The 12097-nt window shown below is 37.0% G+C and overlaps 1 protein-coding gene across 6 annotated transcripts in view; it reads right to left on the bottom strand.

Moving 5' to 3' along the window:
* UBXN2B (UBX domain protein 2B) overlaps positions 1–11698 on the bottom strand; it is a 39873-nt gene extending 28175 nt beyond the window's left edge. For 2 of the 6 annotated variants that reach the window (XR_002523814.2, XR_002523815.2), the window contains exons 1-2: positions 11498–11637; positions 6030–6133 (exon numbers count right to left, since the gene is read on the bottom strand). Coding sequence is in view for 4 of the 6 variants with exons in the window: in XM_003902782.3 (XP_003902831.1) it covers positions 6030–6133; positions 11498–11581 (188 nt within the window). In the remaining 2 variants the exon portion in view is untranslated. Of the gene's footprint in view, positions 1–6029; positions 6134–11497 lie in introns of all 6 variants that reach the window. The other 4 variants (XM_003902782.3, XM_021942348.1, XM_017962030.3 and 1 more) reach the window with 3 other exon arrangements.
* Positions 11699–12097: the final 399 nt, after the last annotated feature.

Raw genomic sequence — 12097 nt, 5'->3', positions numbered from 1 at the left:
TACTTACTAAACAAGTCACATGCCCAGCCCAGATTCAAAAAAAGGGTGTGAAATGGAGGTGCAGTTAATTGGGGGGCCACTAGTCTAACAGACAGTCACAACCAGTGCCATGGAAAACCAAGGATATTAGCAAAAGTAGATGTTGCTAGTGACCTTGGGAAGCCGAAGCTGCTTACAGTAGCTGAGACAAGCTAAAAGTCAGACTGAGAAATAAAGCTTCAAGAAGCTTCCTGAATGATTTCTGCCGATCCTGAGCCTATTTTTGGAACCAGCACTTGTAGAAACTGATCTTGTAAGGATGGATGTGTTTAGGGACACAGGGCTTTTGAGAGCAGCACCACCCACTGGGGCACCCCCAGATTTGGGAAATGTGACTCTTTCTTGATGCCACTGGTTTTTAGTCAGGCCACAGTGAGAAGGAACAGCCCTAACAGGCCTCCAGCAAGGTTGAAAGAGCTCATTTTTGTTTTACCCAAACGGTAAGATTTGATCATGTTCCACCTTAAGCGCCTTCTCCAAAGACATCCCTCTTTGCCTCATGTGTCGAATCATCATTCAGTGCGGATATTTCAATGGAAATATCATTGGTTGACTTTTGTGACAGTAATGAAATGCTATGGCATCTTTGCCGTGAAGTTATGGTCTCCTTGGATTCTTCTGACTTTGGCTCCTGAAAGGAAGGCCTAGATCCAGCCTTGGTAGTAGTTCCTTTCTGAGGTCTCTCAGTCTCTTAAGACTCTGAATTAGTTTGGCTGCTATTCTCACTGACAAAATGTATATCAGCCCCTACCCCCGCATCCCAATATTCACTGAACTTTGAATTGCTTCAGAACACAGGTGTGGCCTAAAGGTATTCCCTTATTAGGGAAATGTCATGACTGCTGTCTTCCAGTCAAACTTGTAAAGAAAAAGATTCCAGTTCAGTACTTGCAGCAAGAAGCTTGAATCCTGTTCTTTTCATTGCATTGTGACACTGACCTCATTCTCCATTTTGCTTGGTTTTGTTTTGACTTGACTTTGTGGGTAAAGTCCTTCACCAGTACACAAGAGTTTGATTGTACAAATATATCTCCTGCATTAACATCTCTGCCTGCTGCTTAAGATCAGTTGCTTTTATACTCATAATGGAAATACTGATCTTGGCCAGCTTTGTTTGTTATATTGATTTCATTTCGATTTCCCTCCATGAGGTCAGCAAACTATCATGTTCTTATGTAAACTCAGGCCAAGGCCAGAGTTATCACAGTCCCTAGGTTGCTAAGGCTTATCATGTGTTTGGTAAAAGGTGATTGCAAGTTCTCAGATGAGGTTACTTTACATGGGATGGAATCAGGCAGGGAGGCTGGGATGATGGAGAAAGCTCAAGGTGCAGGTTTAAGAAAAAGTTGTGGATATTAAAGTTCCAAAGAGGTGGTTTCTGAAGAAGTCAAGAGAGCCCAGGGCCAGAGCAGTCAGTGATGGGTGAATCAGGTTATTTGGAAAGTCGGTGTGACAAATACATGGATGCCGTCTACTTCTAGGTAGCTGGTAGGTATTAAATATCCACAATATTCCAGAGCTCACTGAGGATTTTAAAATTATAAGCATAGGATTTTATATTTTGGGGTGAAAGAGTTATCTGCCACAAGGTATTGGGGTTTAAAAAAAAAACATTTCACAGTCTTAATAACTTAAAAAAAAAAAGAAAAAACTAAAAGGCGCTTCATGTCTAGTGTGTGGCCCTCCTGAAACTTACAGTCATCTCTCCCACTGAAATCAAGGTCTTTTCAAATGTGGCTAAATGGGGATGAGAAAATGTGTAGGACTTTCTTGGTGTGTGTGCACTCTTTAAAGAGCCCAGTTGCTTCGGGGAAACAGTCATGAAAACGGTCAAGACCGTTTTTAGAGGTTATTTTATTGGGGATTTTAAGAACTAATAATTTCGAGTTATTTTTAGTACAGGGGGATGTGGAAAGGTTTGCAACTGTGAAGTGTTTTGTTGTAGCTTAGTATCCATAAGGGAAACGTAGACTGTAGACATAACTACAAAGCCAGTGCAGTTTTTATTTTCTGTATGTTGTTGGGGGAATCAAGTTTTACATATAGCAAGCACATGGCCTCCCTGATGTCAGAATGCCTTTGTTAGGATCTGTATTTGCCCTTAATTTTGTTGAAATATTTTTTCCTTCTTCCTCTTAAAAAGTTCCAAAATATAGTTTATTGTATCTTTTATCATTAAAAATTTGCTCCTTTTTCACTACAGGCAGTTCACAGGAGGCAAAAACTATTGAACAGTTGGTTTTAGTGGGTCATGTAACTTAGCTGTATATCAAACTAATTTTGACAGTTTTTATCCTAAGCCTCAAATCATGTAATTAATAATTTGCCTGTTTATGACCTAATTGTGATTCTTTTATTAATAAAAGCTAATGGGAAAGGAATCCCTGATTAAGCTGATGACTAGACCTACAATTAATTTTCCTGCAGTATATGAAGTACTGTACCAGAGTAAAAGATATGTAATATTTTATTGATAAATCTATCCTTTAAAAGGAATACATTTTAGGATGTTATCATTTTGATGTGAATCATGTAAATGTTGATAATATGCTGTTTATTATACATTTAGTGTTTCAAGAGATTCACTTAATTGCCTTTTTGCCCACGTATATTATGTAGCCTATTTGCAACTGTTTTTTAAAAAATGACATTAAAAGAATACTTTATGTAGAGAAACATTAGTGGATGTTAATTGTCTCCCCACCTGTATTTATGGGTGTTAGAGCAACTGCTTTGCTAGTTGCAAAGCTGTATTATCAGAGTAAAAGTGTACTTGTAAACTGGATGGGAACTGAAAATTAGGAATAAAACCACTTTCTTATATGAAAACAAAAAAATTACAACTGAGATATGTCTATCTCGAGTCAAAGTTTTTAACACACTGTACTATAGTTTTGTCATTAAATTTTTATTAAAAGAGGAACTGACTTTCCACTGCCTTCTACACAGCTGCAACTTATCTTCTTGGTCTTCAAGGTTGTATCCAGAACTGGCTACATAATTTGTGGCACCCAGTGCAAGGGGAAAATGGGAGTCCCCTTGTTCAAAACCAATTAAGAATTTCAAAACAGTAACAGCAAAGCATTACTCCAAGCACAGGGCCCTTCTAAGCATGGGGCCTTGTGCAATAGCACAGGTCACGTGCCTATGAAAGCCTTCCTGGCTGCACCCCCATCTATCCAACCTTATTTGCTACTAAGCTACTAAAGTTCTGCTGGTTCCTTTTCTGGTTCCTCTGGTCATTTTGACTATGTGACTCTCTGTTCCTGGAATTTTGTCCCTTGTCTTCTGTGCTTATCTAACTCCTAATATCTTAAATCCTCTTAAGGCCCAGCTAAGTATCAACTCTGTGCTAGGCATCTTATCCACTTTATTTCATTTAATTCTCAAAGCAATACTACTATATAATGACTTGTAGAGGACATATCTAAGTTCTGATTGTGATATGTAACTTTTCATGAATGAATATGTCAAAACAGGCATCAGACTGTATCCTAAGGGTCTTTCTGTAGATTACATAACTCCTCCTGTAAATTAAAAACACAGACTACTTTATGTCCAGAGTTTCAGATAATGAAACCATCTTGGCTTAAAGTGACAATGAGACAATAACTGTTTTGATTTCAAATATAGACCAAAGGAGGTGGACCATGAAAATAAGCACTGTTTTCTGTGCCAAACAGATCCGTACAAATACAATGAAACTTGGAAGGAAGTGTACACTTAGCATTAGAAAAAATCATACTTAGAAAAAAAGATTGCGAACAATTTGCTATACATTGTATTATAAACAGATTCAACACAGTTTACGTCTCAACCTATATATTTTAAGGAAGCTCAGTTCTTTCGATAGATAAATTATCCTAGAGATCAAATGTGAGGCACAAAATCCTTAAAAACTGGATTACTGAATTATACCTATTAATGATGACATTGTTTCAGACAGCATAAAAGAAAACCCTTCACTGAAATATCTTAGTGATTATATTTGAATAGCAAAGAAAATATTAATACAGCAATCTTATGATAAGAACTTGAATATTAATTCATTCAATTTATGTTCAAACTGGAGAAACAGTGGCCAAATGGTGAGTAAAATGTAAGTACACAGATACATATTAAGTACTTTCAAGACTTGGGAGAACATACAAATTAAAGCAGCAGCTAAAAACACAGTATTTGTATGTATAAAGAATTAAATGAAAGAATAGGATGTTCAAACAGTGTCAAGATACCAACCTGCTGATTACAAAGGACAAACAGTATTCTACAATGGAGTGCTGTGGTGGTCAGCACCTTGACCAAATGAACATATCACTAATGGTGGAAAATCCTGAAATTATGACCCCTGTTGTCATGTAATAAATAGCAGACAATATCACTTATCTAGCATCCTTGACAGAAACTCTAATAAAAATCAAATCATGAGGAAACAGTATCTAGAATGTTAGAAATTTTATAAGACATCTGGCCTAGACTCTCTAAAAAAGTCAACATAATAAATTTTAGATTATGCAGCTGAGCTAAAAACAACAATAAAAAGGTGGGGGGTATTCTCTGTATTCAGAAATTCAAAACAGGAATAATTAAATGCAATGCAATGTCCTTGGTTGAATCCTAAATCCAAAGAAAAAGCTATAAGCGATATCTGACTACAGACTATACATTAAATGGCATCATAGAATTACTATTCATTTTTTTTTTTTGAGACAAAGTCCTCCTCCATCATTGAGGCTGGAGTGCAGTGGCACCATCTCGGCTCTCTGCAACTTCTGCCTCCCAAGTTCAGGTGATTCCTATGCCTCAGCCTCCCGAGTAGCTGGAATTACAGGCCCACATCACCATGCCCAGCTAATTTCTGTATTTTTAGGAGAGATGGGGTTTTGCCATGTTGGCCAGGCTGGTCTTGAACTCCTGACCTCAAGTGATCTGCTCACCTTGGCCTCCCAAAGTGCTGGGATTACAGGCATAAGTCAACACTCCCCATCTCGATTATTATTAATTTTGTAAGGTGTACTGTGTTATCAATTTTTTAAGTGTGTGCTTCTTCTTAGGAGCCGCATGCTGAAGTATCTAGAGGTGAAGTGTCATGATGGCTACAATTTCCTTTCAAATAGTTGAGTAAAAAAGAGAGAGAATACATGTGTACACAAGTTCAATGTAACATTTTAACAACTTGATGAATATAGGTGAAGTAAACACAGTATTTACTAGTCTTGATTTTTGATGAATTGAAAACTTATAAAATGGACTTTCTGAGAATAAGATATAATGGGAAAACTGACATTTCTTCCCCAGGGATGATACTTACAGTACTAAAAAGATGTAAATGAAAATATTCCTGGCAACAAGAAAACTCACAGCAATAAAATACACCTGATTCTCATCTCTTAAATCTTCATAGTTGGCTGTTTTTATACTTCAGGGATTTTAATAACAACAAATACTATTTAGGATGTCACACACTGGAGGAATCATCACCCAAAGGAGGAAAAGACAGACTTCAAAAATCATAGATTCTTAAATGCAGGACAAAAGACCTGCAGAGGATCCGTGAAGTGGCTTCAAGAAACACACAAACTCTTAAAAACGAATGACAAACTTGCACATGAAAGTTGTTTTGAGAGGAGAATTCTACAGCTTTCATCAGACCCTTAATGAGTCCTACAACTCAAAAAATATTAAAGAATCACTGTGCCCAACAAAACTAGTATTCAGGATATAATTTCATATGATACACACCAAAATACTAGGTATTTTAAGGTAATTTTTCCATAAGTTTCTTTTAGCTTTCTGATTGTAAAAGTTCTTAAAATAGTACCTAAATGATATTAATCTTTTCTTTTTTATCCAAATCTGCCTTGCCCTTGGAATAATTTTTAAAAATTACTGAAGAAACCTTGAAAAAGGCCATTTAAAACAATTTGAAGTTAGTAAAATTTTAGAAAGAATTGTAATTTCTTTTTACGACAAAACAAAATAAAACTTACCGTTGAGGTGGTGTCCGTGGGCTCTTGAAGACTGCAGCTTTAGGTCTGTTAGACTTGGAAGATTTGCACTTCACTTCATCTTCATACAATTCTGCCAAGGCCAACTACATAATAACAGGCTTGTTACAAAGTATAACACTAGGAATAACCTCTTAACTACAACTAGAAGTTATGTATAGAACATTAATTTAAAATTGAGTGGTAAAGACTTTTCATGAAAAAAGCTGCTGCTTCAGATGATTCCTTTCTGAGATAAACTTACCGCATCTTATTTTATGGAACTAACCAAAACGCCACATCTATTAGAATAACTTTAAGTTATAATAATTACTTGATTATTTTCAATTAACTATTTAACAGTGTCAAAATCTGTTTTAAGTAACAAACCATTTTCAAATTTAAACCTAAAATTCATGTGCAATTCTTTTAAGAATTCCTGAAGATGTTCACACTAATGTCAGCTTCTTTCATCAGATCTCATAAAATAGTTTCATTCAGCTATTCAAGTTTTCAAACTCCAAGCACATAAAACAACTTCAGAAGTATTCTATTTAAAAGTCCACCAAACATATATATTTCAACCTGTTTAGGAAAACAAGTTTCTGAACAACACAAGACCATAAATTTTATATGGTTTATATACCATTTAGAAAGTAATATTACCAAATTATACATTCTAGATATTGGCTGGATAGTTTATTTCAAAATGAAATAAAACTATATTTGTTCTTGAAATGGAATTTTAAAAAGTAATACAATATTTCAGTATTGTATAGAATTTTTTCTGACTTTTGACATCTTTGGATAACTCAACAACCTTCCTTAATGATCCTGTGGCTATTCAATTATAATTGGCATTACCATAATCTCTGGTTTTTTTTTTTTTTTTGAAGAAAAAACCAAAACCAAAAAAAAAAAAAACAAAAAAACCCAAACAAAAACAAAATAGATTAAAATGCTCCTTTTAGACACATAAATGATATTAAAACTACCTCCAAGAAGAACAGGGCATTGGGGCAACATTAATTCTTTAAAAATTCTCTTAGTCAACTTTTAAAATATACACAAATAAAACAAAATGAAAGACTTCTAATTTTTTCCCCCCTACCCTCTCACATTCAGTAACATTCATATTTGTACCAGATTTGCTAGAAATCTGAATCATAAAAGTGTTTGGTAATCTAAAAGGACTGAATTTATATCCTAACTTAGGCACTTACTGTGTGATCTTGGGCAAATTATTTAATTTCTCTCAGCCTTAGTTACCACATCTTCAAATGTCTATAAAAAAATCACCACAGAGTCATTTGAAGGATTAAATAATGTATGGAAAGCACAAAGCATGTGTTCCATCACTAGAAGATATTATTCTTAAGTGTTTGGCAATGATTTTATCAGTATTTCCTTTTCCCCAAGATTTTTTTTTCTTCCCACAGTGTTGTATCTCCTTATGGTCCTTTATTACCCCACCCCCTCCAAAAACACAAAACAAAAAACAAACAAACGACAGAGGAGACACAGACAGACATGCACATACAAAGTCTGATGACTAGGGACAAAACTTTTCAGAAATTTTACCTCCCTGAAATTTCTTTAAAGTAATACTATTTTATGGATTTCCTTCTGAGTTGATTATGTCAGCTTTATGAATTACTTTTATGATACTCCTATTCTCATCAATGAAAATGTCATTTGTATTTCAAAGGCCCATTTCAGCTCTCCTTCACAAAATCTTTTCTAATATTCTTAATGTCTTTTTTCAAATACTCATAGCACGTGAAACCCCAGTGACATTCATATTAAGCATTATGTTGTCATTACTTGTGTACTTTTGCTGTTTTATTTCCCCAAGTAGATTTTAAGTTTCTCAAACTGTTTCTAATATTGTATCTAAAAGGCAACAAATTCATGTTGAATTATATAAAGAACATAGTATAAACGAATCAGAAATAGATATAGACAGATTGATTTTAAATTGGGGTTATATTTGCTATATGTTTTTTGCTTTAACAAGATTTAAATAAATACTTTCAATCAAATAACAATTTTCTTTGGTGACACAAATTAAAAAAGCAAAAATGCCTCTGACCCCATGGAATGTGGAATATAACATTAACAAAAGAGGAATATGAGGAAAATGATATTGAAGAGTCTACCTGGCTGAAAGATCCTACTTATTAATGGTACATCATTAAAAACTTAGAAAATGAGTGGTATTTAGAGGCAGCTGATGCCATATGGCATCATATGGCATAAGTTCATTAGTAAATACTACAAAGAAATTTAATTTATATTATTTAACATAGCAGATGATACTACATCAAAAGAGGAAATGATAATTTAAATTGATAAATATTAATTGAAGTACTGGTCAAAACTAACACAATAAAATCTCAAAACATTATTAAGAAAATGTTTCAATAATATGCAGAGGATAAACTATGTAAGTAAAGTATTGATAATTTTTCCTCCAGAATTTGAAATGTGAAGAACTTGAAACCTGAAAGCAAAGGAATTGGGTAAGAAAATCAAGTATACAGCATTAAAAGTACTGGAATTCTCAGCCTTAGAGTAACCAATTCTAGAAGCTGTAATAAATGATTATTATACAGACACCTGGGACCTTGTAGGAAATGCATATACTTAAACCCTACTCTAGAACCAGTGAATCACACTCTAGGGTAGGGCCCAGCAATCTTTGACAAGCCTTCCCAGGTCATAGATGCACACTAGAGAATCAACAATACAGAATAATGATATTCAATAGGATTAGGGTCCTTGTGGCAACAGTTATCAGGCATTTTAATTCTTCTCCTTTATAGTGCCCACTATTGAGTCCATCCTAACAAATCCAATCCTAACCCTAGTAATACTGAAGTTATCCCTGTTCTCACTTCCTACCCGTCCAACCTATATAGAAACACATAATATGTGGAGCAAAACTGGGACAGAGTATACAACTAAATACCTTAATGAACTTCTGTGTGGATGGGCTGAGGGACACCAGAAGAGAAAGCAATTCAGAAATACTATTGAACACTGATGAGGTTTTGGGCTTAGTTTTGCCACTAACAATCCCACCCCTAACTTTCCCACTGACCATTTCCTTATTTGAGGTGGATGAAGGGAGCTATGAAAATCTACTCTGATATGCAAAAAAAGAGTTCCGAGTCTGCAGTTTGTAACTTGGGGGCTCCCAAGGCTGGGAAGCCTTTGGGGAAGCAACTGTGTAGCTTTTCTCTGGTGGTACCTGGAACACTCCCTCCTGATTTAGATACTGAGAAACCCTACACTGCATGGCGGCTAAGATACACTTACTTAGGGGTAATTCTGCTTGTTCCAATTAGTAATATGTTGCCCCTTTACTCGCTCTGAAAGACTCTTACAGCAAGCTGTTAGAGAAGAAAGAAATATCTACTGAAAGCTGCAGGAACTGGGTAACTCTTAAGATAAACATGTCTAGATTAAACGTAACAAGATAATCTATAAATAATCAATATCCAAGATATCATTTGGGAAGAACATTATTTAATTCTTTTAAACTTTTGATACATACTTTATTTCTTGATATGTCATCCCTTTGGCTGTTTTCAAGTTTCTTTGCAAGTTCTTCACATTCATATTAAGTTCTAAAGGAAAGATTATCAATACTTAGATACTGTACTTGATACACCAAATCACATTCATAAAGAAATCAGTTATCTTCCTACTGTCCTAACCTACCAGAAGTAGACAGGAGATGAAAAAAAAAAAATATCCCCATCAAAACTTAGGGTGGAAATGAAGGCATTCTCACAATTAGCAACATCTACCAGAGTATCTCCAAACATTAATCATACTTTGATCCTTGGATTAAGTCTGCAAATAATTTGCCAAGAATCAGGTGGTCATTAACCAAGCTATTCTCACTTTTCATATAAAAAGAAGAAATGGATTTAAATTAGGGAAAGGACATTAAGTTACATACTGCATTAACTTTAATGATATTAGAAGTGACTAGCCAGGGAAAGTTACAGCATCTTTCTTCTTTGAGGAAAAAGGAACCAAATATTTGCCCAGCAACCACTTGACCAGGATAATGTAGGAATTTTGCATAGGCCCTTTACAACACTATTTAATCCTTACACCACCACGAGCACCCCGACCCTCCTCAGTTTACAAATGAAGACATATGAGGATCAGACAGGTTAAGACTTTTCTCCTAAGTTCACAAAACTACTACGTAGCAGGACTAAGAGGCAAACCAAAATTGGTGGGACTACTAACTCTATGCTGCCTCTCAGTGATGTGGGTTTATAATAGGAAAGATGAGGTACACAATAGCCTCCTAACTCTTGATACTGTTTACTACTACTGAACCAACTATGTGAGCTGGAACTATTCTACATTGAGTTCACCTCCTAAACTTACACTGATCTCTGCAGTCTCCAAATTCTTCGCTTTATGCACTGCTTATTTTGGCACCCAATCATACTCCATCTTAAAATGTTATGCTAAATGTATTCATATCCTATTTCTCCGAAGAAAACTCTAGGTTTCCAAAAGGTAGAAATGTCTTTTACACTTACAGACCCATCAACAGAGCTCAGCACCGACTAAGGATTTGATGTCCTTATTTCCACATGCCCAAAGCTCAGCAGTATGTTACAATGGATGGTGGTTTGTTCACATTAGAATGAAATGTGGTTGTAAAGTAATACAGTAAAACTGTTCTACCAAAATTCTTAGTATCTCCTTACTGATATTTACTTGTTAAATTTTTATCAATAATCTTATAATGAGACACAAAAAAGCCGAAAATGAGAAAAGCGGCGTTAGTATCTGATAAAACGGGATTTGGTGCACTAGTATTTAGCTAACTAATACTAGTGTCCTACACGACATTACGAAGTTTTATTTCCCTGTTTCTTGTGTGCAATGTTTTAAAGACCATAGCTTAGACAACTAGGCTGTATGGGCATAGCGTGCATCGCTTTCCTTAGCCCCTTTAAAAGAAAAAGCCACCTGATAAAATGGAACCATTTTTATATTTAAGTAAGCAAGTCAGAAATAGCATCCAAGACAAAAAAGAACAAATCACGTATCATTACTGTTCAGGTGACTGCCCACTTCCCTGCGGCCACAGCAACCTTTCCTCTGGAGTAAGTCTCAAGAAGGAAGCATCAACCCGTGAACCAACCAACTGACCCCGCAAAATGTCATTCTAAACGAATAGCTATTTTTACATCGTACGTGGGGTGGAAGGGAGACGAAGCACCAGCGCTGGAGGCTCGGGCACTTGCGTCCACTACCATCACAGTGCTAAGCGCCGACCTCGGGAGACCGGGCCCCGGAGTCACGATTCCATCCCCAGACTGGGTCAGGAAAAGGCTCCGCCGAGGCCAGAGGCGGCCTCCGACTCGCATCCGCCCGCGCCATCACCAGCCCGCATCCACCGCAGCGCTCCCTCCACGAGGTGCTTGCCTCACCTGCAAATCCCGCGCGCTCGGAGGCCGCGGTCCGGAAGACCTCCTTTCCTTCTCACCGGGGTCAGGGCCGCCGCCCTCCGCCATCTTCCGCTGGCTAGCGGCGGCCGCTGCGGACGCACCTCCCGCAACTTCCGGAGCTGGTTGCCTGGCAACCGCAGGAGGGGCGGAGACGTGCAAGGTGCGTGCGCGTCCCCGCTACCCGAACCCGCGCCCCCATTTCCGGTGCTGACCCACCCGTCGGGTTTCCCTTTTTCCATTAAAGTAAGTGGGATCGGGGAATTTCTCCGCAGGGAAACCTCTATTAAGTTTTGCGTTGCTCCTGCTACCCGCCTAAAGGCACTGTAGGCCGCCCTAGAGGGCAGCGTAGACTCGCAAGTTCATTTAGCTCAACAATGAAAACATCCTCTGGATTTTTCATCTGATGAAAAATTGCAACCTCTCCTTCTAGTCTTGGTCAGATTCTCTCATCTTTCCTATCAAGGATTGGATGGTACATCGTCACCACAGCGTGAATTGGCATTGAGAGTGAAAAACACCGTAAAAAGTGCCTAGAATAATTTGTTAAAAGCAGAACTCTGCCGGGCGCGGTGGCTCATGCCT

The sequence above is a fragment of the Papio anubis genome, chromosome 8 (genome assembly GCF_008728515.1).
Source record: "Papio anubis isolate 15944 chromosome 8, Panubis1.0, whole genome shotgun sequence".
Taxonomy (NCBI): Eukaryota; Metazoa; Chordata; class Mammalia; order Primates; family Cercopithecidae; genus Papio; species Papio anubis.
This window is presented reverse-complemented; position numbering and strand designations above follow the sequence as displayed.